General features: G+C 49.5%; 1 protein-coding gene across 1 annotated transcript; it reads right to left on the reverse strand.

Moving 5' to 3' along the window:
- Positions 1-103: 103 nt before the first annotated feature.
- Positions 104-25049, reverse strand: INTS9 (integrator complex subunit 9). The gene is made up of 17 exons (XM_061569538.1): positions 24814-25049; positions 19963-20090; positions 19130-19190; positions 18379-18441; positions 17778-17917; positions 16617-16703; positions 16045-16165; positions 13409-13543; positions 12678-12789; positions 10761-10941; positions 9905-9965; positions 8482-8653; positions 6827-6951; positions 5665-5832; positions 4314-4412; positions 2939-3073; positions 104-2345 (listed from the first exon to the last, which is right to left on the reverse strand). Exons 1-17 carry the CDS (start codon positions 24820-24822, stop codon positions 2169-2171), a joined length of 1974 nt encoding a protein of 657 aa, XP_061425522.1. The 5' UTR covers positions 24823-25049; the 3' UTR covers positions 104-2168.
- Between the last annotated feature and the right edge of the window lie 1281 nt (positions 25050-26330).

A 26330-nucleotide genomic window follows, 5' to 3' on the forward strand; every position in this document is an offset into this window, starting at 1 on the left:
GGTTGTGCTACGTACGTTGCGAAGGAAGTTCAACATACATACAAGCTGAAGGGGGGGACGCCTCTTGCCCACTGTCGCGATGGAGAGAAGACTGCACGGCCAGTAAAAAAGCACGCCAGAGTCTTTATTCACGTACGACTGTACAGGGGAATTGAACGCTGAACAACATCGGTGGAGCTGGTTTTACAAAATCAATGTGGAAAGCAAGTGGTTGCTGAATATCGTTTGACCAAGGATGTTTTGCTATTTACTGCACACCCCAGTATTAAAATAAATGTGGATAGTTTGAGGGGAGCCGTTTACGTTTGCAAGGGTGCCATGTGGGGGAGATGTTAACTACCTCGCCAGGTATACAGGATGTCGTGGGTTCGATCCCGACGCCTATATATTTGGAGTTTGCATGGTCTCCCCGTGGTCGCATGGATTTTTCCTCTCCACATTTAGAATCAACATCACATGTTTGGGGTATTTGGCTGCTATAAATTTCCACAAGGCACTTGTTTGAGCTATTTGTGGCCATGTCCCTAGCTGTAGAGCTCGGTGAGCATTACCTGGTAAAATAAAAATATTAGTTTTTTATATTTGCACAAAAGCCCCACGATGAATTGTCACCATAACGGGTCAAAATTCCCCATTTCAATGTCTTGTTGGTCTCATTTTTGTAATGTTTGCTCATTTATGCTGTGTATCTTGTACCGTTTCTATTTTACTTTTGTCACCTAGTATTGCATTTATACTCCTTTGTTCTGTCGTTCATTAATACAATTAGTTTGAGAAGAAATTACAGAATATCACATGCACACATTCGATTATTGTATCATGAGCGAAGTAATCAATTTTATTTCAGCTCATCATACATGCTTCGAAACTGTGTGCGCAAGAATCTTGTGTTTACCGTACATCGTAATGACTGTCGCGGGCACTTAGATCCACCACAATGTGTAAACAATTGTAAAAAAAAAACCCATCTATATTTGAATTGAATCCCGACTCATAAGTTGTGACAATTCATTGAACCACAACTGGGATGTGGGTCCAGAAAGATAAATAATCCATTCTCTGCATGTATTAAAATTGTTTGTTTTATTCGATGAACGTGCGGAGCAAGGAGGTATAACTTACAATAGCTGTGAATCTGTTATAAAATAGTGCGTTCGTTTGCGCCACTTAGCCTTTCGACTCCAAAGTCAAGAACAAAAATGACCTTTATAATCTGTGTGCTGAGCCAGACACCTTTCAACCTCTTTCCTCATCATGTACCACCCCACCACATACAGCAGAGAGCAATGCAGACACATCCGGTGTACTTTACATGCCGTAACATTTTCGCTCCCCACCGTCAACCCTTGCTGACCGGCGTGGTGAAGCATGGTCAAATAACCCCCTATTTTGGATAACCCCCACGACCTGCGTGGCATGGAGAGGTCCACATCCTGCAGTGGCTTGACAAAGGAGAGCCGTGTGTGTGGAGCAACTGTACAAAAAATATTTATTTTTTAAAAACTCCACGTTTTTGTCAATAACAGTGTCCAACAGAGAAATGTGTTTTAAATTGGAAACCGTTTGGGCCACTGCCCAAACGGTTTCCAATTAATAGCAGATCTCCCTCTCAGGCCATAGCCCATAGCCCGAGACGTTGCCTATTATATATTTGTTTCCCTCCAAGTCAAAAGTCAAATCAATCTCCAGCTCCTCAAATGAGCAGTGAAGCGCTCATCTCCCATTTACAGCCCTGAGCCATTGGTGCAAATTCCACACTTCTATGATCGTGGGCGAGTCAACTGGACATCTTTAAAAAAGAGCTTCATAGCTCCTCAGATTTCTCCAGGATAAATATTGTGAGTCTACGCATCGCACAACAACCACTGTTGACTTCCCCACAAAGTGGTAGAAATTTTATCGACCCTGGACGGATGATGGGTTTGGTCAACGCTCTGGACTGGGATTCAAACTCGCGAAACGTGTCAAGTTAGAAACACGCATTCGGAGCATTTGGCTGCGATACATTTCCACATGGTGATAAGCCACTTCATTGAGCTGTCATTTGTGATGGCAAGGTCGCTTCTGAAAAAGAGCTCATAAGCTCAGTGGGGCCTTACCTGCTGAAATAAAAAACAGTTTAGTAATAGCGTGAAGTTGTTGCGACGTGCGCTGCCATCACACCGGAGTCAGAGCTTCTGCAGCAGCTTGAGCAGGACGTCACGCAGCTTCTGCCGCATGATCTCGTTGTTGGCGCACATGATGTGCGTGGAGTCCTCCGATGCCTGGATCACAGTGTCCTCGCCCGGCAGGTGGATCACGTGACCGTCCGCCGAGTCCTCCACGCGCGCGTCCATTATCCCGTGCTGCCAACGCCGGCGGCGGCCCGAAAATGGGGAAAAAAATAGAAACGTACGCTGAGCTTCTTTCGCACCGTGCGTAGCCCAACCGTGCTAATCGGATGGTGCGGAAACCATGACCATACCATGCGGTTAGGTTCCTTGATAATTCTTTTTTGGTTTAATGTGACTTAAGAATCAAAGGAACCCCCGCAAGATGTGTTCATGCTTTATATACATCGTAGGTAAAAGGCAGCTCAACACTGGGCATTAACCTGCCAGGAGGGGGTGCAATTATCGCTGTGCAATCCCAATGAATTTACCCGTGCGATTTTTACGAATTCCGCAAATTTTGACCGTCACGCCGGCGCACGATGGCCTCCTGCTCGTTGCGAATGGCGCGTCAAATATTTTTTAACGGCCCACCGCGTCGCAGACTGCATGGATTCTGCGTGCATTCTTAACCAGGGGGGCCTGCCGGATTCTAAAATGCAAACATCGGCAAGAAGCTGCTGCGGCGGCGAACACGCCACCGCCGTGCCGCGTCAACGCCACCGTTAGTCGGGCACGGCGACGGCGGCGGCGGCGGGGGGGGGGGCTTGAGAGGGCCGTCGTTTCACCTTCGCCAGGCTCTGCAGGAACTGGTCGATGGAGAGGCTGCCCCACAGCAGCGGCCTGGGGGGTTTGCTCTCCACCGCGTCCTCGGCGCACTTGCGCTTCCTGATGCCGCACGGCTGCGCCACCTTGGGCAGCATCTGGGGTTAAGAAAAATGCTGTGAAGTGACTTTGTTTCCAGCTTGCACGTAATTAAATTTTAATGGATTTTCTCAATTTACAAAAAATGTTGAGATTTGAATCTCAGCTTTTTTTTAATCCTTTATATTAAGTTCGCTTGCTTGCCTTGCGCGCTTACGACCGTGCAAATCTTTCGGTAGTTTTTTAACCCACTTCCCGTGATCCAATCGAGCAGACATTTTGCACACAGACTCGTTGTGCGTGACAATTTATTTTCGTGAAAAAAAATTCCATAACTTTACACTTTTTAGGAAAAAAAAAATAATATTGAATTACCAATTGCTTAATGGTGGCAGACAATCATCTAACCCATAGGTGGCAGCTATCTCAAGCCAGAGGACGAGAGGACTCTAGCCGCCATGCATATAAAGGATTTATAGTGAAAAACTTAGTTTTTACGGGTTAATTTTGTTTCCCACAATTTAGTTCTCACTGCGTGCGTGTTCACTGGGTAGAACGTCTAGTTTGTTGTCCTTCCCCTCGCACCTCCGATTAGCACGGTCGGCTTACGTTCGGGTGCGAAAGAAGTTCAACGTGCATACGTAAACGGACGCGGGCGTTCCCCTGCCTGCCCCTTGGGAAACGCGTGGGACACTTCCGCGTGGAATCTCCTCGGGGGCTATATATCTGCACAACAATCCGTAATGTTTGGAGTTTCTCCTTGGCCGTTCCAGCGATTTCAATGAATGAGAATTAATTTGAAATGACAAGTAGATGCGCTGCTTATTGTATCTAGGTTATGCGACTTAGAATGTACATTGTTTACCTTTGACCCAATGATTTGGTCATGGAACCGCTTATCCGCTCTACCATGGAAACTATGCCGTCATTACAGCTCCGTCATCAATTGAAGATAATCACGTGACGATGTATAGTAAAACGGGCGACGTGATTATCGTACGATATATTGTTGCGTCGCCATATCTCGCTCGATTAAAGAAACATGTCGTTACCTCATCTGTGACAACTTTAAGTCGTGCTGTTTGTTGCTGGTCGCTTAACGTTTTGAGACTATTGGGGGCTGTGCCCGGCAACGGTGAGTCAAGTCAGTATTTCAGAAACCCTCGTGATACGACACTGGCTTGGTGGGGACGGTAGGGTGGGGACGGTAGGGTGGGGACGGTAGGGTGGGGGCGGTAGGGTGGGGACCGTAGGGTGGGGGGGATGGTGGAGGGGTGGGGTGCGGCACGACGTTATCACCTGCAGCGTGTGTTTGTTGTCGCGGGTGGACAGCGATCCCACCACGGTGGCCACCGCGACGCCCGGCTTGATCTCCATGGGGATGAGGGAGTCCGCCAGCTGCCGGTGGTGCACGAGACGGCAGCAACGTTACAGCTGGGACGGTTCGTCGCGCGCCTCGACTAAAAGTTGAAATCGACCACTCATTTGTTGTTGATGACCTCAACTTTGAACTAAGACACCCTGCCTCAACAAAGGCAGGAACCCCCCCCCTCCTCCCTCTACAAGGCTACGCCATGCGTGACACCCAGCTGATGGTGTGATACATCATCTAATAAAGTTATCTCTTTCACTGGTCGATTGTTATTTACAAACACACACCGCGTGTTTGTGTTGAATCGTTAGGCTACACAAGCAGGCAGTCTCTCATTGTTGAATAATTACAAGAGATAAATCGGTGGTGGGATTTAAAATTCAATCATTAAGCTCCTCAAGAGGGCAGATTGTTCCCTAAATACCGAGTCGAGCCTGTCTTAACCGAGGTTCACTTATTCGAATGTAATCCTTAATTGGACATGATTACAATCCTAATTAAGCTTAAGTGCTGGGTATTGGCTATCCAGTAAAGACGCAGAGCTTATACATTAGCTCAGACAGGTGCTTACCTAAAATTGGAGAATAGATTCATTAAGCTTAATTCGAACCACAATCGCCTGCAGCGGTGAACACAGCATGCAACGCGGTGCTGCCCTGCTCGTAACGCTGAACCTGCCGCCACCCTAACACGAGTTTGTTCCACCATAGCTCCGTTCAGCCCATACTCCTGTGCCTTTCTATTCCCAGCAACCGGAGGGGATCGTCGGTAGAGGCTATGGTGGTGGTAGTCGTAGCGGCAGTGGTGGTGGGGAAGGTGGAAACGTACTCTTAGGTTTTTTTCGGTAAAGTCACGTAGGTAAAAATAAATAATAAAATGTAATAATAACAATAATAGAAATAATAGAAATAAAATAAATCACGACGTTTCGGAGGCAACACAAGTCTCGGTCATCAGGTGGGACCGTCACATCTGAATTTACTGTATTAAGGTATTAAGGTGGAAACGGTGGCGTGGGAGGTGGTGACATTGGTGGTAGAGATGGTGGGGGTGGTGGGGGTGGTGGGGGTGGTGGGGGTGGTGGGGGTGGTGGTGGGGGTGGTGCGGGTGGGGGTGGTGGGGGTGGTGGCGGGGGTGGTGCGGGTGGGAGTGGTGGAGGTGGTGGAGGTGGGGGTGGTGGTGGCGGTGGTGGAGGTGGTAGCATTGATGGTGACGGTAGCAGTGGTGGTGGCATAGGAGTTGGTGCCATTGGCGAGTGGCGGTGGCGGTGGCCATCACCTCTGGCGCGATCTCGATGCGCTCGTAGTGCCGCTTGACCGGCAGGGAGATGACGTCGGCGCGCCGGTAGGGGAGCGGTGGGGGCTGCGAGTCGACCACGAGGTCGGTGCGGTGAGCCTGCGTGGGCGGCGGCTGCGTGTACTGCTCGGGGCACACGATGTGCAGAGGCTGCGCGCTCACACAAAGACAAAGAAACCCCATGTAGGCTTAACAGGCTGTTGGGGCAAGTGCGTTACGTGAGCACCTATGAAGGCTGGCACGGTACACTAGGGGGTGGGTGGCCAGCACCACGCCCGGCCGCCTTTGTCTCCCCGGTTGGCGATATTTATACACATTGCCAGGTATTCATTTGAGGTTGAGTCGACTTAGGGGAGGTCCAGGACCGGTTTAGATAATCGTCACTGCTGCTGGCAATGAGCGGGAATCGAACTCGGGTTGCCGGGTTCGGGGCACAGTGCGCTAACCGCTACACTCCCACTCCCCACTACGACAAAGACATCCACACAGACACACACACAGTGCGACAGGTGAACACGCGAACACAATGAAACCCAGCAATGATTCAATGTTATAGCTGTACAGGGAAGTGCCTGCACAATTCGTTTTTCTAGCACCCATTCATGTACACTACCGCTCCCCACGCGCACACACACACACACACACATAGATCAAAGGTCCCCCGTGTAGCCTCTAAGGGTCTTCTGAGGCAAGTGCTCCCGAGCGAACGCCTATGAAGGCCGGCACGACGCACGAGCGCGTGGCGTGGCCAGCATCATGCGCCTGGCCGCCTTCACCTCTCCAATCCCGAGTTTTACACACTGCAATCAAATTAAGGATGAGTTGATCAGAATACTTATTTATTACTGGAGGAATGCGATGAGCTGTAAAACTCTTTTTCACAGATGTCCAGTAAGGGAAAGGTCTAAACGTTACAAGGCTCAGGACCGGATCAGATAGCACTCACCGCCGACGCTGTAGCTATCCCCGATTGGGAATTGTAACGCGGGGCGCAGGTTGCGCTAAAAAGCACGTGCGCTCGTCCGACGAACGCGGCACGGTTGCCGGCGTGGCCTTGCAGCGCAGAGGAGCGGGAGGTCAGCGGCACGCGAAACGAGCGCGGGAGGTCAGCGGCACGCGAGACGAGCGCGGGCGGCGCCGTTACCTGCAGGTCCTTGAGCAGCTTGGACACCTGCATGAAGTTGAGGCGGGTGTCGATGGGGCAGTACACCGCCTTCATGGCCAGCGGCTGGTACGGAGCCAGCGCCTCCATGTACGGGAAGTCTGGCTCTGAAACCGCAGTCGAAATCATCATCGTCGTCGTAATCAGCCATGATCTAGGCCTTCGAAAGCCGCCGCTTTCTCTCGCGGTCTCGCGAGGCCGAAGGCTGTCCGGCTGATTTTGTCGCTGCCCACATCTGCCACGGTGGGCGACGTCTTGGGCGTGTCTCCTCTTGTTGGCTGCCATTCCATCGTCGGGCTCGTTCATCAATCATCATCCCTTCGAGCAAGCGGTATATCCTGCGCAAGTCACCTATCTTTTTTTCTTAACAGTGAATATGCTCAGAGGCACAGCAATAAAGTAAACGGCCTGATAAGTCTCCGATTTTGGATCCTTCCTACGCGCAGAAAAGTGTATGAGCGCTCACATTTTCACGCACGTGCGCTGGTTGCATTGGTACGCGGTGAAATATTTTTTTAATGCTTTTTGAAAGTATATAATTTCCCATCTTTCCCAAAAACTATAAAGATGTGGTCACTGTTATTAGTAAACTGTGGTAAGTTTTACCGTAGTTTGTTTAATTCGTCGAGTAAGTCGATCAGTCAACTCAAACACACCCCGAAATGTTGCCTCCCGAGAGCAGGGAAACCCCCCCTCCAAGCTCCGCTCATTGTGATGCGTGTGACGACGCTGGTGATGTCACATAGTTCCGTCCATCGCCTCCAGTCCAACAGGAACACACGGGAACCGGAGGCGATGCTTTTTTCCCCAAATATTTCCGTGTCAAAATGATTAGTTGGCTTAATGAACCGATAATCGGTACAGTAATCGATTACTGAACTAATCGGATATCCCAGCTTCAATAACAACCCAACAACAACAACAACCCATCGGCTCCCCTCACGAGTAAAAGTTTTGAATGCTATTGGAGCAGACACGCCCGAGGCGGGGACACATTTAACACTGCCCTCAATAAACACATGCATCCAGAGGGGACGTTAAAGTGAGACCAATTAGCAAAGCAATCTCCATTCGTTAGCGCACTGTCAGAAATTTGTTGAACACAATTACACCGTGTTTAGTATGCACTGTGGCAAGAAGGCATGAATGATGTGTGTGTGTAAGCGCACGCATGCACACTCAAGGAAAATTGGACAAGGGTTCCATTTCATTCCTTGCCTAAGGCCAATACAAACCGTGCAGCGCCACTCATTAAAAAGAGATGCGTCGGCTTGCACAGAGACACTCAGACTTGAACACATGCTCACAGACTTGCATAGATATCCACAGTCTCGCATAGAGACATTGAGACCGATAGCCCTAGAAAGACTCGGATGACAGGCCTAGCTATCGTGGTGTGCGGGCGTTGCAACGGCACCAGGGCCTAGCCATCGAACAAAGACGGTGGTCACCGCATCGCGGCGCTTTCAGATGTGCTTCTGCGGCCGTCTGGAACGCTCTTCCTTCCGATATTAGGAAGCCACTGGAGCTATGCACTTTTAAATCATCATCTAGGTTGACAAACTAATTTCTGCGCCTATGCCAGCCACACTCCTCCACCCGGCGTAGCGGTGGCACCACGGGCGCTGGCGGCGTACCCGTGAAGATGACCGTGTTGAGGTTGTTCTTCCCCCACAGCTCCAGGAAGTGGACAACGTCGCCGCAGCGCAGCGACGGGTGCCCGGCGAACACCACGCACGGCTGCCGGAACTCGGAGCTGAAGTCGCCGTGGATGCTCGGGTAATGCTTCAGCCGGTTCATCTGGATGAGCTGGTTGGCGCACGGGCGGACGGGTGAGCAGGCAGACGGAAAATACAGACGAAGGGATGGATGGGTAAACCGGACAGACGTCCAGATGGATGGACAGATGGATGAGGCCGACGGACAGACCAAGGAACACGTGGATGGACGAACGAACCAGGGATGGATGGAGGTGGAAAGACATACGTGCACATGGGCATACGGAGATGTGTGGAGAGGAAGGTTGTGTCTGCGGTGTGTGTGGTCATGGAGGCTTCCACACTACCACTGGCAGGTTCGAGCCTACGTGTCCTGGCATTCAGAGTTGACACGAAAGTTAACGAATGCTCTTTGAAAATGATCTGACACAACGCCTCTCTTTTGCCCGGGGAGACCTGGGTAATGGCACTGTGCACGTAGCTCATTGTAGATTTGCAAGCGCTGTAGTTACACACGATTGTTTAGATTTGAGTTTGCGAGACTGGTACGCAAGAGTACTGAAGAAGTCGCAGGGCGGCTGACGGCTGGGAGGCTCAGAACGTGAGCCGGCAACGCTCACGCGCTCGGAATTAAACGAGCTCCTCAGATGTCACCGAGTCGATGGCCTCAACAAAATTAATTCACGGATTTACCCACGACATTGTGAACCGTTCCAAGAATCTCGCGTCACACGAGGGCGGTTGCACTCTGCTAGCCGTGACAATTCACCATCTGATATTCCCTCTGTCACCCCTGTGACGCAAAGGGAATATAATTGGGAGCAAAATAATGAATGAAAACACAGCACGCACGCATGCGGTGAAAAAACACTGACCTCGCAGCATATGACCTGCTTCGTTATGGCCCACAGCATTAGCAGCTGACTGCGGGATTTGACCTTTGCGAACCCCCTTTTAATCTGGCTCAGCGGCGAGTGCGCTGACCGCTGCGCTGCCTTCATTTGCTGCCGATTGGCAAAGTGAACGGCTAATTGGCAAGTGCCACCGCATCTGGACATGGCTCCATTAGGCTATGGCAAGTGTATTTTATTTATTTATTTCATCGTGCACATGTAGAGCACTTGCGTCAATCCACTGCGTGGCCTTAAAAGGGAAAATATATAACAGACGACGTTTTGGGCAATGGCCCTTCTCCAGAGGACTTGTACAAAATGTGCATTCTCAATCGCTGTTGTTGACCACCTGCCTTGCAAGACACGGCACCGAAATCTTTTCAGATCGATCGCACGAATTCCAGAACGATTATCACGCGAGAGTAAGACAACGGGAACAATGACCGTACCTCCGCGTGAAGAAATGGCGGCTCTGGCAAGTAGACCTTGGATTGCTTGGATTGACACAGCCTGCAGGAATAAAAATACGACCTGTCACGAATGAAAACGCGTGCACGCAAACTTACACTGTCGTTGGAATCACTGCGGTGAATATGGGTCATAAAAAATACTGATATATTCGTGAAAATACACATTCTTACACTGATCAAAGTGATTAATGCTTGCAATATAAACAAGTGGACAATACAACTCCTTGCCATATCTGCCAACCCTCATACACAAAAAATATATCCTGCAATTTCCAATGCACTTTACAGAGAAAACACCAAGTGTAGATCCATAATACAAGTGTTTCGGGGTTCGATGGCGTAAATATAAATGTGTCGTTAAACCCGCCACCACCCGACAATTAGTAAGGTAACCAAGTGTAGAACGTTCGACACGAAGCCAGCAATGGTAAGTCAACGATCTGCGCCCCGGGGGTTCCTACTGCTGAATCAGAGTATTTATTTATACTGGAGGAATCCGAAGAGCTATAAAGCTTTTGTTCACAGATGTCCAGTCGTTTCACGGATGCCCGGTAGTTTCACACGCCGGCTACGACGCTGGCGGGTGCGGCCATCACCGCAGCGACCGCTTGCGCGCGTGAAGCGCATTCCGTTCACGTGCAGCGTCACGACCAGCAACGCAAGACACACAGTGGACGCCCCCGCGCTGTTCCGGCATGCGACGGCCGTTAGCGGCTGAGACCGCTCGAGCAAGTACACGCCCTCTGCCGGCTCCCGCCCCCCGCCTTTCCGTGTTCCCCACACAACCACCACAGTTCTATTTCACCCCCCCCCCTCCCCCCCGCCGCCGCCCCACCACTCGGCGAAGATCTGCGAGAACTCGAGGGAGCTGCTGGCGACGGGCGAGATGAAGTAGAGTGGCACGGAGGAGAGGTTCGCAGAGTCCATGTACTGGTAGAGGCACTCCAGCAGATCGTAGATGACGCCCGACGGGAAGCAGGGTACCAGCACGTTGCCGCCGCTCCTGATCGTCACCGCTGCGACGTGCAACCACAGAATTTTAAGTGAATTTTTTTTACCGAGATGTTAACTACCTTGCCTTGATACAGCAAATCTGGCTGTGACGGTCCCACCGGATGACGGAGACTTGTGTTGCCTCCGAAACGTCGTTATTTTTATTATTTTATTTTTATTAATTTTAATTTCATTTTTTACCTACGTCATTTTACCGAAAACACTAAGAGTATGAATCCTTGCAGTCACGAAAGCTTCAATTCTAGAATTAGGAGATGATCGGTTCGATTCCGACCCTGACGCCCGTTGTATATTTGGAGTTTGCCTGTGTCTCTCTCTCTTTCTCCGGGTACCGCCGTGTTTTCCCCTCCGCATTGAGAAACACGCGTGAAAGTATTTGGCTGCTATAAATTTTCACGTGATAAGCCACTTCACTGAGCTATCATTTGTGGCCAGGTGGCTTCTGAAAAAGAGCTATACAGCTCAGTGGGCCTTACCTGGTAATTTGTTTTATAGTATTCATGTTTGTCTGTTCGTCTCTTATCTGTGGTTCTTCAAAATGTTATGGTTAGTTTTATCATTCGGTTAGAAACACTAAAGTCAGTGTTCTCCAGTTTCATGGTTGAAAAGTGGTTGAAGTTCTTCCCAAATCCTGGCCAGCTGGTTCAACAAACTTAAACAAACAAACAACAGCAGCTTTCATTTGTAAGCCGCTGAATAGCGTTAAGCAAACATCTAGGAAGTGCCGCAAGATTGGAAGGGTACGCATTGGACAGCGGGCAGGGGAAACAGATGACCATGGAGAATGGGAAGCAAGTCAGTGAAATAGCGGGCCATCAAACAATGACGGTCACTGCATCGCGCGGCGCTTTCGGATGCGCTTCTGCGGCCGTCTGGAACGCTCTTCCCTTCCAATATTGGGAAGCCACTTTTAAATCTAGATTAAAAACCTACGTCTTTAAAACTGATTTTTGTGTTTAGTTTGTTGTCCTTCCCCCGCACTTACGATGCCTGGAAGTGTTAGTGCACATTAACATAAGTGTGCAAGCGAGCATGAGTGTGTGTGCATGAGTGTGGGGAGCAGTGGTGCTGAGGTTAGCGCTCTGCGCTACGAACCCGGCGACCCGAGTTCGATTCCCGCTCATGGCCAACACCAGTGACAATTATCTGAACCGGTCCTGGGCCTCCCCTACGTCGACTCGGCCTCGAATGAGTACCAGGTGCGGTGTGTAAACATCATCACTTAGGAGACAAAGGCAGCTGGGCGTGGTGCTGGCCACCCACCCGCTTCATAGCTGCTAGCTAACAGCACTTGCTTGCTTCAAAAGTCTGTTTTGTTATTTTAAGTGTGCAAGTGCATGCACACTTAGTCTGCGCTAAGATGTGTGCCCAAGTGAATGTGCAGCGCGAGAGAGGCCTACGAACGTGAACGCCCGCAAGAGGCACGGGCTGTTTTACATAACGCTGTGTTAACGCGTTTACAATGCGATCCTCTCGTTTCCTTGCAAAGGTTCCTGCATTGAAGTCCGATACGAGAACCACACTGCCAACGCACAAGTCACAAGTGCTCGAGTGCGCCAGGACTATGCAGCCAATTGCTAAGAGCCAAATCGCACCGGTGATGGCAATTTCATACACGGCGCATCGACGGATTCTCATCAACTGCTATCTCACGGCGAGAAATGACACGAGGCTGCGTCGGCTCCTAATCTAAATGTTCTTGCCGTGCGCTGTTGCGGTCTCCTCCGTCGGTACGCACCAAGGTTGCTGCAGAAATCCCCCACCATGTTGTCCGGGTTTGCCAGCGGGATCTGGGTCAGCCCGGTCAGAATCATCGCGTCGCTGCCTCTGAGCGGTGCATGCTCCATGGGCTAGAGGGGAACAGGGGAAGACGGGGAGAGAAAAGAAAACAACGGCGTTATTGTCCATGGAGCGATTTGCACCTCCGCGGTAATTCGATTCTAAACTACAAAAACGAAAAGCATTTTTTTATTTTACCGAGTAAGGCCCACTGAGCTATGTAGCTCTTTTTTAGAAGCTACCTGGCCGCAAACGATAGCTCAACGAAGCGGCTGATCATGTCAAAATTTAGAGCAGCCATATTACTCTAAAACGCGTGTTGTTTCTAAATGCCGAGGGAAAAACCAGAGGACCCAAACAAAAATCCACACAACCAAGGGGAGAGAGAGAGAGGCATGCAAACTCCAAATATACAGGCGTCATGGTCGGGATCAAACCCACGACCATTCGTATAACAGGCGAGGTATTTAACATTTCGGCACTGTGGCGCGCACATTGCCATGATTCGGAGCCTTCACCCAACCGTACTATTACTCCCGAGCCGTCCATGGGCTGTTCCTGGCCCATCAAAGTGTATAAACGAAGCATCGCCGTTCCTGATTCTACTGCTCCCAGGCACGGTCCCTCTGCAGCTGACTCACCAACTGTGAGCCGCCCCCTCCGGCCTCCTGTGGCCACCGCTGTCCATACCTGCGGGTGAGTGGTGAGCAGCGAGGAGCCGGACACGTAAGCCACCTTCTCGTGCTGGGACTGGATGAGCCAGTTGCAGCTGCCGAGGCAGTAGCCGGAGCTCAGCGGCGTCACGGAGACGGCACCGAACAGCTCCTGCGCGGTGGGGCAAGAGCGCTTTCTTCGTGAACGGCGAGAGAGAGAGGGACGGTGACAAAGGCTGGGAGCGTGAGTCTGTTCCCGGTGTGAGCTGACAAAGCGAAAACCGAAAACCGCAAGCCTCTTGATTTGAATAAAAAGATTGATTTTATTAATTTGTATTCGAGTCTTATTGTTTCCACCTTTCAAATAAGTGTGGGGCAACGCCTATCTCCCGTTTCACGGTGTTGAGACGGTGGAGGAAATTCCCCACTGCTAACATGGCGGGAGTTCATTTTAGCGTGGTCAGGAATGACGGGACGAGAAAGAAAGCAAAGAGTGCTACCCGTCTCGAACAAGCAGCGGGAAAACGTCAACTCGAATGGCTGGGACACGGCGTAAGAGCGAGGAAAAGCACATCGGAAGAACGGTGATGAACACGTCAGCATCGGAGGTGTCCCTCGAAGCGAAGCAAGGGGCATGAAGGAGCGTGGACTGGATGTGGAAATGTCTCAGAAGAGGAGTGGAGGAAGAGGAGCAGAGAGGCAGACCCCACGTGGGTGACAGCAATGGCAGGAAGAAGTAAGCTATACATCAGATATCTAATTATATTCTTTAATTCCTGAAGTCACGAAAGCTTTAAGTCAAGATATGTAATTGTTATGTAATACATCAGTTAGGTTTAATTTTCAAAATTAGGCTCTGGGCTACAACATTATAAAGAAAACATTGCCTTTGCTGAAGAATGACTTCACAAGGTCGAGCAGACGAGCTCCACGTTGGTTAGCAACGCCCACGGCAGCTGCACAACCTAATCTCAACCTCGTGTGCGTCAGCTAGATTGTAAGCGGCAGTGACCACCAGGCCACACACACACACACAGACACGAGGATTAACCTGCCGTACACTCGGATTAAATGTGCCACATCCCGCGTGATCGACACGGCTAACCGCGGCGTGGTTTCTCAAACCCGCTTCACTCCGGGATGCCCTTGTATGTAGCGGGGGGGGGGGGGAAGTCATAACCCTTGGGGGATCAGGAGAGCTGTTGACAAACCTGTGCTCTCACCTCGAGCGGGCTGGGAGAGTAAGAAGTGGCGTGGGCACTGCAGAAGTAGCGCTCAGGCTGAAGAGGCCCAAGCGTGGGTGTCTGTCAGGACCAATGGGACTTGTATTTGTTTTGTTCTGCCAAATTAGCAATTGGGGTTGAACGGTGATTTGCGTACTGCACTAGGGACCCGGCTAACGTGAGTTTAATTACCTTCCACGGCCAACATCGGTGCCGAGCAATAATTGAACCGGACCTGGATCCCACTTTCGCCAACGCACGTTGACTAGCATGGTGAAGTATGGTCAAACAACCCTCTCAACCGATACGGTGTGGGGAAGCCTTCATCCGACAGTGTATTGCCGAAGCAACATTATTATTATTATTAAATTTAAGTAAGCAATTTTTTTATAGTGAGCGATTGAGAGGCACCTCCTGGTTAAATACATTGAGTTTTAGAACAAGGGAATCAATTCATATAGAACGCATGGCAGCCCGTGTTTCCAGAAGAACATGGAAATGGTTATTGATTCCCCGGCTGCATCTTAGGACTCTCAGTGCCACCCACGCGGACGTCCAAACTGCTACCCCTCACACCCAACGGCGGTAACCGATCAATGTCGTTTCCTCCCCGTCGCTTAGGAATGCGAGCACCGTCTTGACGATGCTCCAGGGGGCTTGCCACCCGTAAGTTTGAGAAATGTTGATAATTAAAAAAAAAACGTGTGAATGAGCGATTACATCTTTCGCGAGGTTCACCTATTAAGCGTTCTAAACGCAACCGTGAATGTCATCCGTTTGGTCGAAGAGCAAACAGCGATGTCTAAAACATTGCCATCCGTGGCATCCCGCGGCGGACGTGCCCACTGCCTTGAGTGTGCTGCTGCGGAAACGACGACCAGACCATCGACCACGCAGCAGCATTGGGAACGTTCAATGGAGGAGGGGGGGGCATCAAAATCATCCGTAGCACGTCAACTGAAGCCTTTTCCTGGCAACCAAATGTACGCACAGGTTTTCATCCATTCTGCGATATGACAGTAACATGTTTTCTGAAAACGAATTTCTTTAGAACTGCTTTTGTGTTTAGTTTTTCCTTCCCCCGCACTCCTATTGTGTTTTTGGATTGTTTGTTGTTGTAAAGTTCTGAACCACCCCGACTGGACATCTGTGAAAAAGAGCTTTTAGCTCATCGGATTCCTCCAGTAATAAATATTCTGATTCTGACCTCCGATTAGCACGGCGCAAAATAATTGCAACATACGTACACCAGGTCCTCCGGCAGTCGCCCCCTCGGGCATGCACGTGGATGACGGCTGCCGTGTCCGGCTAATCCAGGTTGTGCCTCGGGTTAATCCCCGCCTCCTCCTGCACCTCGCGATCCGCCCGCCAGCGCGGGCAGGCGAGCGGCACGGCTGGCGGGCGAGCCAACGAGCGAGTTAGCGAGCGAGCGAGCGCGTAAGACACCCACCGTCCTCTGCGAGTAGCCGACGAGCTGCACCTTGCTCAGCGCGGCGTTCACATCGGCCATGCCGTAGCACTTGCGCCACGCCGCCACCTCCGCCGCGTCCTTGAGCGGCGCCGGCAGATTCCTGCAGGGGGGGAGGATGCGACTGAAACCGTGCGGAGGTTCCGGCAATGGCTAGGACACAGCGGACTCTCTCCGTTTGTTGGAACCCGACTCTGAAATCGCACAGTTGGCTTCCGATTGCTAAATAGAGCACAATTAAATTTTCCTTCTTCTCCGCGAGCCGACCCCACTCTCCGGGTTCGATTCCCGCTCACGGCCACCACCGGTGACGATTATCCGAACTGGTCCTGGGCCTCCTCTAGGTCAACTCGGCCTCAAATGAGTACCCGGTGCGGTGTGTAAACATCGCCATCGGGGAGACAAAGGCGATTGGGCATGGTGCTGGCCACCCACCCCCTCGTATGCCTTGCCGGCCTTCATAGGTGCTCGCTAACAGCGCTTACCCCAACAGTATGTTATAGGCTACACGGGAGATCTTTGTGTTTGTGCATGCGCGCTCAGTCAAGGCCGACCTGAGGATGTCCTTGTTCTTCCACTTGCATGCCGTCTTGGGCTTGGGAACCCGCTCGACGAAGGACACGAGCTCCTCCATGAGCTGCCTGCCGGGGCAGACGCACAAACCCGCCAGGACGCATCACTCACTACGCACGCACAAACGAGCACGGCAGGTGCCCTTGTCTCGGAGTCCTCATCGTTGACACGTAGGCACTTTAAGATGTTACTTGTTCATGTTTTGTTTGTTGCGGTTGCACCCGATTCAAGAGCCGAATGGCTCACGGGGCTATACCAAATAAATAAACTAAAACTGACTGATTAAACTCCCACAACGAGCCCCAGGGGCTAACGCTGCTGGATTTGTCTATTTAACTGAGTGAACGCTGACGGCTTATATGTTCAATTTCCTTTTGATGTGAATTATTAATAATTTAAATAAGCCACATTCATACATTGTATTTGAGTGGATAATAATGTATGGTTATTTAATTCACCCAAGGGAAAGATGGCATTCATTTCCCAGTTTTCAAGAAATACCCTGGTAATATAAATTAATAATAATAATAAAATAAGTGGTTTTGTGATAGTGGTGGCAGGGTTGATGGTCGCGGTGGTGGTAGCAGTGGTGGCATTGGCAGCAGCAGTGGCCATGTCGGTAGCAATGTTGGTCGCAGTATTGGTAGTGGTTGTGTGGTAGTGTTGGCAAGGTTGGTGGTAGCGGTGGTTGTGGCTGTGGTGGTGTTGGTAGCCGTGGTGGCATTGGCAGCAGCAGTGGCCATGTCGGTAGCAATGTTGGCCGCAGTATTGGTAGTGGTTGTGTGGTAGTGTTGGCAAGGTTGGTGGTAGCGGTGGTGGTGGCGGTGGTGGTGTTGGTAGCCGTGGTGGCATTGGCAGCAGCAGTGGCCATGTCGGTAGCAATGTTGGCCGCAGTTTTGGTAATGGTTTTGTGGTCGTGTTGGCAAGGTTGGTGGTAGCGACGGTGGTGGCGGTGGTGGTGTTGGTAGCCGTGGTGGCATTGGCAGCAGCAGTGGCCATGTCGGTAGCAATGTTGGCCGCAGTATTGGTAGTGGTTTTGTGGTAGTGTTGGCAAGGTTGGTGGTGGCGGTGGTGGTGGTGGTGTTGGCAGTGACAGTGGCCGTGGTGGGGTAAGCAGCGGCCGGGGTCGGATGGAGACGCACCGCCCGATCTGCAGCGTGGGCTCGGTGGCGTAGACGATGCCCGTGAAGCCGGTGCGCTCCGTGACATACGGCAACGCCATCATGCTGTGGTAGTTGGAGATGAGGATGGCGTCCACCGTGGAGAGGTCGATCAGCTCCGTCTGTTTCGCGCCAGGATGTACGTGAGTATGTTTGTACGTACGTTGAACTTATTTCGCACCGTACGCAGCCAACCGTGGTAATCGGAGGTGCGGGGGAAGGACAACAAACTAAACACAAAAAAGCAGTACTGAAGAAATTAGTTTTCAATCTCGATTATTTAAAAGTGCATAGCTCCAGTGACTTCCTAATATCGGGAGGAAGAGCGTTCCAGACGGAAGCAGAAGCGCATCTGAAAGCGCGGGGGTGAGTACAATGTCTTTAAAAACCACTTGCACGGTCTGAGAATTAGCGTTGAACGAGACCCCCCCCTGCAACTTTCAGACGTCTCTGGACGGGAAATGGTTAAATAGCCGACGCTATTTACGTTAACTATCAGGGTTATAAGTTAACAGTTAATGCCGTTCTTCACCACAGCGTGGGCGAGTTATCCCTTGGGGGGTTGATGGAGTGGAGCATGTACCTCGGGTATGCAGAACTCTGGGGCAGAGTCTACGAACGTCCGGCCAGCACATTCCTTCAGCTCCTGACAAAAGACATCATCCGCGCAAACTCTCAAGAGCAGAAGCGCGGCACGAAAAAATACTTGCCGGATGATTTGGCCGTGGGCGGTCGAATTTACAGAAAGAACAAAATGCTTCAGTTGGTGGGTCACCCATAAAAATGTGAAGCGTCAACCGATTCTTGCTGTTTTGTACCGCCACCTATGTAACCCAAAGATTGGGTGTACTGTGTCATGAGCTGTACTGTGTGACGTCTGTACTGTGTCATGAGCTGTACTGTGTGACGTCTGTACTGTGTGATGTCTGTATCATTGCAGGGTGCTCACAAAATAGAAGCTATCAGCTCACTGGGCCCTGCCTGCCGAAATAAATAAAATCCATCTTTATATTATTTTCAAGATTTATGTAATGAAAACACACTCCAGGATTTGGTGGATTTATCATAATTTGCGTTCATGATTTGATTAAATAATTTATATTGCCTGACTTGTATATTCCGTCTTTTTTTTTGCTGCGTCTGTTTCGTGCCATCAGCCCCAAGGTAAGGTTTACATGTACGTTGCATGGCTAATCGATTCTCACACGCATCATTCAGTGCACGTAATTGTGAGCATAAGAATCTATTTCTGTTCACTGGATCGTTACAGACTCAATTTAAAAGCCAAACGATTTACGCAACTGTCAGGAGTGAACGCTTCCGCCGCCACTGACCTTTTCCAGTGTCTTGTTTCCGTCTTTGGAGACCCAGTTGGGCAGCTTTGCCAAGCGAGCACTGAGAATGATAAACAGATAAACACACACACACACATGCTTTACTTATCCCAACAATGGATGCGTATCCTAGCTGGCACTGACAGTAGGCGGTTTCACAGAACAAGCAATGAAGGTTTTTTTTGTCTTTGAAGAACAAAAATACATACAAGGCAAAGGAGCGGCCCCCCAAATTGCCTGCTCACAATGCTGCTGTCGAATTGCTCACCGCTCCTTTCTATCTTATGCCATTTTGGCCTTAATAGCTGCTCATTAACAGAACTTGTTCCTTACAGCCCACATGGCTAACTGGGGGATCTTTGCCCTCATTACGGTGTAGATGTAATTCAAGTTTATATTACTCAGTCTCAAGACTCTTTTTTCAGGAGGGTCCTGCATTGATTCCAAGGGATAACACGCACATTTCTACACGGAAGGGTTCACTATCTACTTCCCGTACTGCCACTTCTGGCCACTTCACAGCCCAGTTGGGATATGGGAAGTTTCACGAATCTCTGCATGATCCACCAACCCTTGCCTCCAAAGGACTGGATTGCACGTCTGTGCCAATCCACCCGGTTTTGAAATTGAAATGCTGTTATCCATCAGAACGTGCACACTAAAAGTGGGCAATTGTCACAATTTCTAGCCGGAAATCGCAAATCTTCTCCTGGAAACAAATACGTTTCCAATGCCTGCAGTGGATGCCCACGTACAACATTTCGATATAGATTCTGGCCAATATATATAGAAGCCGGCTGGGAGAGAACTCTGCGGCCACTGACAGAGCTCACCTGTGGACGAGCGTGAGCGGCAGGAAGTGCAGCGCCGACGAGAAGTCCAGGCCACAGTCCAGCATCACCGTGGTGGCCTTGAACTTGAGGACGTTACACGGCAGGGTCGGGTGCCCGGACAGGCAGTACTGTGGACAGCGATAGGGCGTGTGCTTGGGCACTCAGGCAATCGTGGTTTCAACTCGAGTGGTCGCCCTCATCGTTACCGTGGGCGTAATCAATGGTGGAGCCAGGATTTTCAGGTAGGTGGGGCAACCCCTCCAGCAATGAAACATGATAGTTGTTAGTAAGGACTTGTCCCTTGCTTTTTATTTGACGCGTGTGCGGCAATGGCGCAGCCATCGATCGAGGGTCGAATTCGAACCATGTGTGATCGGCATCGCGCTCACTGAAGGTATGCCTTCAGGGAAGTCGTGTACTGTATACACAACTGCGCACAAATCTGTGGGTCGCTTATAACTGCTTTCCCATTACTTATTGCCAATTATGGGCTCAGACTATTGTCCTATCATCTCATAGAGTCCCTGGCACGTAATAATATGCTACAAAGTGGCAGTGGGATTTCTATCGGATCATTAGGGGGGCACGTGCCACCCCACCCCCCACTGGCTCCGCCAGTGGGCGTAATGACCGTGACAATACGACACTCCCATAATTGCACAGTGGACGTCAAAGATCCCCTGATGCCATTCGCATAAGTGGGACATTGTGTGCCGGAGTTATGGTCCAAATAAAAAAAAAATACCAGCTAATTCACCGATTAGGATAATAGAAAAGCAATCGTCACCCCCTACTGGCAGACTCCTGCCCCAGGTCATTCTTTATAAATGAGACTCAACCTGGTCTCTTGAGTATCTAACCTGGTTCAACAAAGTAAACTCAGGGTAAATCATAGCTGGCAGTAGTCACCAAGAGTAGCTGTTGTAGCATTTTCTATTGTAACAAAACATTGCTTGCTTCGTGGCCAACTGTGATGTAAACTCCAATCAGGTCCACAAGACTTCCCAAGGCCGTGTGCTCTCCTGACCAATCACTCTTCGTCAATCATACTCTTCCACAAACTCTGTTTTCATTGCTGAGACTAAATTCTGTCACTCCATACCACCGCTGTGCCGAGTTGCAACAGTTGGTCAGAGTAAATGCTTTTCCGGTGATGATTGCTGGAGACAATTGCCCAAAAATTGTCTGAGTGTATCACGGTGTACCGGTGATGGCATCAACCATCAGCGACAACAACCGCCGTTCACCACTAAGTGGCGGTGACGTCACCATGGAGCTTGTGCTATGATAGGTGCACTTTCAGGCCACGTGAAGTGTCGACGGCCCACTGGCAGGAGGTCATAGGACAGACCCAAGTGCCATGGGTTGACTGAGACAGCTGGCGGATGCACCAACTGTGCTCCCCACTGTGAAAATTCTCTGCGTTTTAGCCGCTCCGCTCGTTGTTGTGAGCGTCGCTCCTCTGCCCTCCGTTGTTACGGGAGGGCGACTGCCTCCAACTCCTCAGCAGCATCTTTCACAAACCTACTCCTCGGAGGCCGATTTTAACACCGCTGGTACCGGCCATCGGCACATGCGACAACACATCGAGACAGCAACATTCTCCTGACGTGTGTGGGTGTTCTCTGGTCTCTCTGGCTTCCTCGCACATAAAACACGCTATTTTAAAAGGTGGCGAAACATCCAAATGTAGGAACCTAATGAAAAAGTCTTGAGACTTAGCGAGGCTTTCCTGGATAAATGACGTTGCTATTAATAATACGCTGCACTGCATTTGGGTGGAGCGGTGGCGCAGAGGTTAGCGCACTGCACTATGAATTGGGTGAGCCAAGTTCGATTCCTGGCTCTGGTTCACATCAGTGGCAAGCGATGTCATAACCAGTCCTGGACTAATCAATCACTTTATAAAGGGCTGTGCATCATACATTGACGATAAATAATAATACATTAATAATCCAGGCTGATGTCTGATTCTCAATCATCCACATTCATTGTTACAATAAGGAGCTTAAGTCCTGGCATGTGGAAGGAGCTTACTTCTTATCTTATTCATCCCCATAGCTAATTCTTAGTAAGTAATGAGGCCAGCATGCTCCATCATGTGATCTGCTGGTGAAAATTATGCGGGTTTGTTGACATGTGTATTGCAATGCGACCGCCATGCATGGCAGGTTGTGATAGCATGCTGGGCAGTGCATGCAGCAAATGTCATTGTTACACTGTATTTATATGCTCCTGCGTCTAAGCTCCCCCCCCCCCTTCGCCGTCACCAACCCGCACTGACCGGCGTGGTGAAGTATGGCTACATAACCACCAAGACCTGCAATGTCGGGTGACTTCGTCCGGCAGTGGATTAAGGGTTCTGTCTATACATGCAGTATATTTCATTGACATGTGACTATCTGCCTCGAAAACAATTGGGGTCTCGATGGGCTCTCTCCTGTGGGTTTACGTAAAGAACTTATGATTATGATGATAGTTAGGGCTGCGGCCATAACTCCGCCTTCTAACTTTCTTTTAGCCTCTTTTTTTGCCAACCAAATGTAATCATGTCTCCTCGAACGATAGAATAAATAAGCCAGCTCAAAGTTGAGCATTAATACGGTTTATAGTTTATCCAGCCTGCAGCTTATTTGAATACAGCCCAAGGATTATTATCATCTTTGCCATCCTCGCTTCACTCCAGCCAGCGTGTCACCGAGTACGTCGGAGTGCAAACGTTGTTCACATCCTCCAATCCCTCCGCTTTCCTCCGATTCCCTGCATCTCCGATGAGGATGGTTGGCTTCCTTACGATGCGAAATAAATTCAACATAGACACATGCACCACCCTCCAACTCTCACCGCTATCTCCCAAGTCCCTTGGCATTTCACTCCACAACTTGCTTGGACGACCCTTGCTCTTTGTCCTTTCCCCTGTATACTCATTCAATGTCTATTGGCAACCGATTATATATTATTAATTCATCCTATGAGAATAGGTTTTCCCATTTTTTCTGGCAACAAAACAGGTGTTAAGATGCTATAACACCAAACTGATTCCTTTGACAAGGAATCATGTCTGCATTAACCACAATACTTGTGGTCAGAATGCAAAAAAAAACATACCAAGATATTATATGCATTGTCTTTGAAACTGATTAGTCCACACCAGAGATAGCTTTCTTTAGAGCCTAGTCTCAAACGGTGACCAGAGGACGCCAAGTATTGTGGTTAATGCAGACATGATTCCTTGTAAAAGGTTTCAGTTTGGTGTTTTAACATCTTAACACCTGTTTTGTTGCCAGAAAAAAGGAGAAAACCTATTCTCATATTTTGCTACTGGCAAAGGAGGTCCCATTATTTCATCCTGTTTCGTGTGTCCGTACAATCATATATGTTTTTCTAGAGCCTACAAAAGCGCAGTTTACCATCAACATTTGACAATGTGGACCTTGACAATGCAACTTCTAAAGTCAATCAATGTAACTGGATATACCTGTTACATTTCACATGTAATAGCTATACGTGTCACCACTATGCAGTGCCCTAATGCAACATCTCTAGACCCTCTACAGAGGCACAGCATCTTGAGTGATCCATTTCGGCCGAGGCTAAACTGGGGTAAGTCTAAGGACCGGGTTTAACGCATTGAGTTATAAATCTGAGCTTTGTTGCATAAAAGTGCCCAGCTGTTGTAAACTGCACCCCCACCTCCCTCTCTTCCGAAGACAGAGCTAGAATAATGATCTAATGAAGGTATTGCTGTAATGATGGTTATCTGAATCTAACACTGCAGAAACATAAATAGGTGCTCAAAACACAGTCTTTCTCAATCGACAAGGTTACATGTCACGAGCCCTTTGTCAATCCACTGCTGGCTGAGGGCTATTTGACCATACTTCGCCACGCCGGGTTGGTGAAGGCGGGGAGCATAGACGTGGGGACATAGAAGTAGAGTACAACGATGCATGTTGACGTACTGCCCTCTGCTGCCCACCACGTAGCCCCGCAGTAGTCTATAGCACCCAGTTCTACCCCATATACACATACATGTAACAATACCGTACACAAATCGCTCTAGATTATATACATGCCAATGACCACTATTTACTCAGATGTGTTGTTATATATACACTGACAAAAACAAGACAAAGATCCCCCGTTTAGCCTTAACAGACTGTAGGGGCAAGTGCTGTTAGCGAGCACCTATGAAGGCCGAAACGGCACACGAGGGGGTGGGTGGCCAGCACCACGCCCGGCCGCCTTTGTCTCCCCAGTGGCGATGTTTACTCACCGCACCAAGTACTCATTTGAGGCTGAGTCGACCTAGGGGAGGCCCGGGACCGGTTCCGAAAATCGTCACCGGTGTTGGCCGTGAGCGGGAATCGAACCCGGGTCGCCGGGTTCGTAGTGCAGCGCGCTAACCGCTGCACCACCGCTCCCCACAGTGCTGACGATCACTCATTTTAGGCCGAGCCGACTTAAGCGAGGCCCAGTCCAGGCTTTAATGCATTAATCACCCACAGCTCGTGACAAGAGTCGCGTCGGGGAATCTAACCGGGGTCGCTGGACTTCAAACCGCGTGAACATCGCCACTGCGGCTACGGGATTACAGCTTGTCACCAAGCCGACTTCAGTGGCGCTGTCAACAACAGCGCCTCCTGAACAAGGCAGAGGCCTAAACTCTCGTACATAAAACCAGGGTTATGGTACGCTTAGTGAGCGAGGTTAACGGTAGTGAACGCTGCGTTGGAGCACGTCAACCGAGACTTAATCACAGGCCCATCGCGTGCGTAGAGTGAACGATTGTAAACGCATTTTAAGTAACCGCGCCGTGCGAAAAGCAAGGCCAGAATTCAATTCTCTCACCAGCTTCATGTCCGTGTGGGGAGGTTTTTTGTTGTTCTAAGAGGTCGCCGCGAGGAAGAAAACAACACAAACCACCCCCCCCCCCTCTCTCCCCTTCGACGGATATAATATTAATCGAAGTCGCGTCAGTGCTGTGGTATAAACAACAACAATAATAACAACAACGCGCTGCCGTGAGCAGGACAGGGTTATGATGCTCGTCTGAGTTGACTTCGCATGGCCGTGCTCACGCCGGGGTGCGCGGCAGAGGCGACATGCACCGCCGTTGCCGCGAGCTCTGCGTGGGCTCTGTAAAACCCACGTGTCTCTCTCACACACGTGGTGGTCGGAGCCGTCCTCTTACTTAGTGCGTACGTATGGAGTGGGGAGCGGGGGGGGGGTAACACAAATGCGTAGCTTGCGTATGGGGGGGGGGGTCTACTGACAATGTGCTTTCGTGACTGCAAGGATTCATACTCTTAGGTTTTTCGGTAAAGTCACGCAGGTAAAAATAAAATAATAATAATAAAACGAATAAAAATAATAATAGAAATAAAATAATAATTCACGACGTTTCGGAGGCAACACAAGTCTCCGTCATCAGGTGGGACCGTCAAAGCTAAATTTACTGTATCAAGTGATACAGTAAAGTTAACACTTATATGGGACTCGTTTTTAATGGAAAAATAACACCGTAACATGTTAACAAATGTATGTTAATAGCACACCGGTGTGTTGGAGAGAAAAACCATGTAAATGTTGTGGCTTTGTAAATGTTGTGGCTTTGAACACACGGGTGTGCTGTACTAGCAACGAATTGGCACGTTCTGTTTACGTGACAAACCTTACTAATTGGCTGTGTCGGATAGTGGCGGGTTTAACGACACTTTAATATATTTACGCAATCTAACCCAAAAAAACCTGCATTGTAGAAGACTATCTGTTACGAAATGAAAATAGTTTTAATGTATGTACGGCAGTGTTGTATGATCAAATGTTTGACTTCGCAGCAGCAGAGAGAAATTAACGGAAACTTAAATAAAAATAAACACAAAAGGAAGGATAGGCAGCACGAAATTTTGGCACTCGATTTTGTTTAACAAAAAAAAATCATCACAGTCAATACTACTGTGGCATTAGACGGAAATATATAATAGACGACGTTTTTTTGTGCCATTTATTTTTAATGATTTGCTTATCTTTGCACCCATATCGGTATTTGTACTGTTTGTTGTTGTAACTTTCTCACCCGCCCCTACTGGACATCTTTGAAAAAGAGCTTTCTAGTTCATCGGATTCCTCCAGGATAAATATTGTAAAATAAAGAAAGATTAATTGCCGGAAACGTCACCGATTATAAAATATTCCATTTACGGAACGTGTTGAGCTTGATCCTTAATTGTGCGAGCACGCCACTGCTAATGCACGAAATAGCATCAAAATAGTGAACAATTACATTTTTAAATCTCACTCCCGTCTCTCTCGAGTGCATGCTCACTCGGCCACTTTGTGTGACGCGCACCCACATGGCTCGGATC

Source organism: Lethenteron reissneri, chromosome 43 (assembly GCF_015708825.2).
Source record: "Lethenteron reissneri isolate LAM-NWPU_2019-01 chromosome 43, ASM1570882v1, whole genome shotgun sequence".
In the NCBI taxonomy this organism is placed as follows: Eukaryota; Metazoa; Chordata; class Hyperoartia; order Petromyzontiformes; family Petromyzontidae; genus Lethenteron; species Lethenteron reissneri.

Excerpts from the sequence above, each read along its gene's own strand:
- INTS9 (XM_061569538.1), bottom strand. Across the intron at positions 13,544-16,044 it reads TCGGCTACTCGCAGAGGACG|GAGCTGTTCGGTGCCGTCTC; the intron begins GTGGGTGTCTTA and ends CCCACCGCGCAG. Across the intron at positions 6,952-8,481 it reads CAACACGGTCATCTTCACGG|AGCCAGACTTCCCGTACATG; the intron begins GTACGCCGCCAG and ends CTGCGGTTTCAG.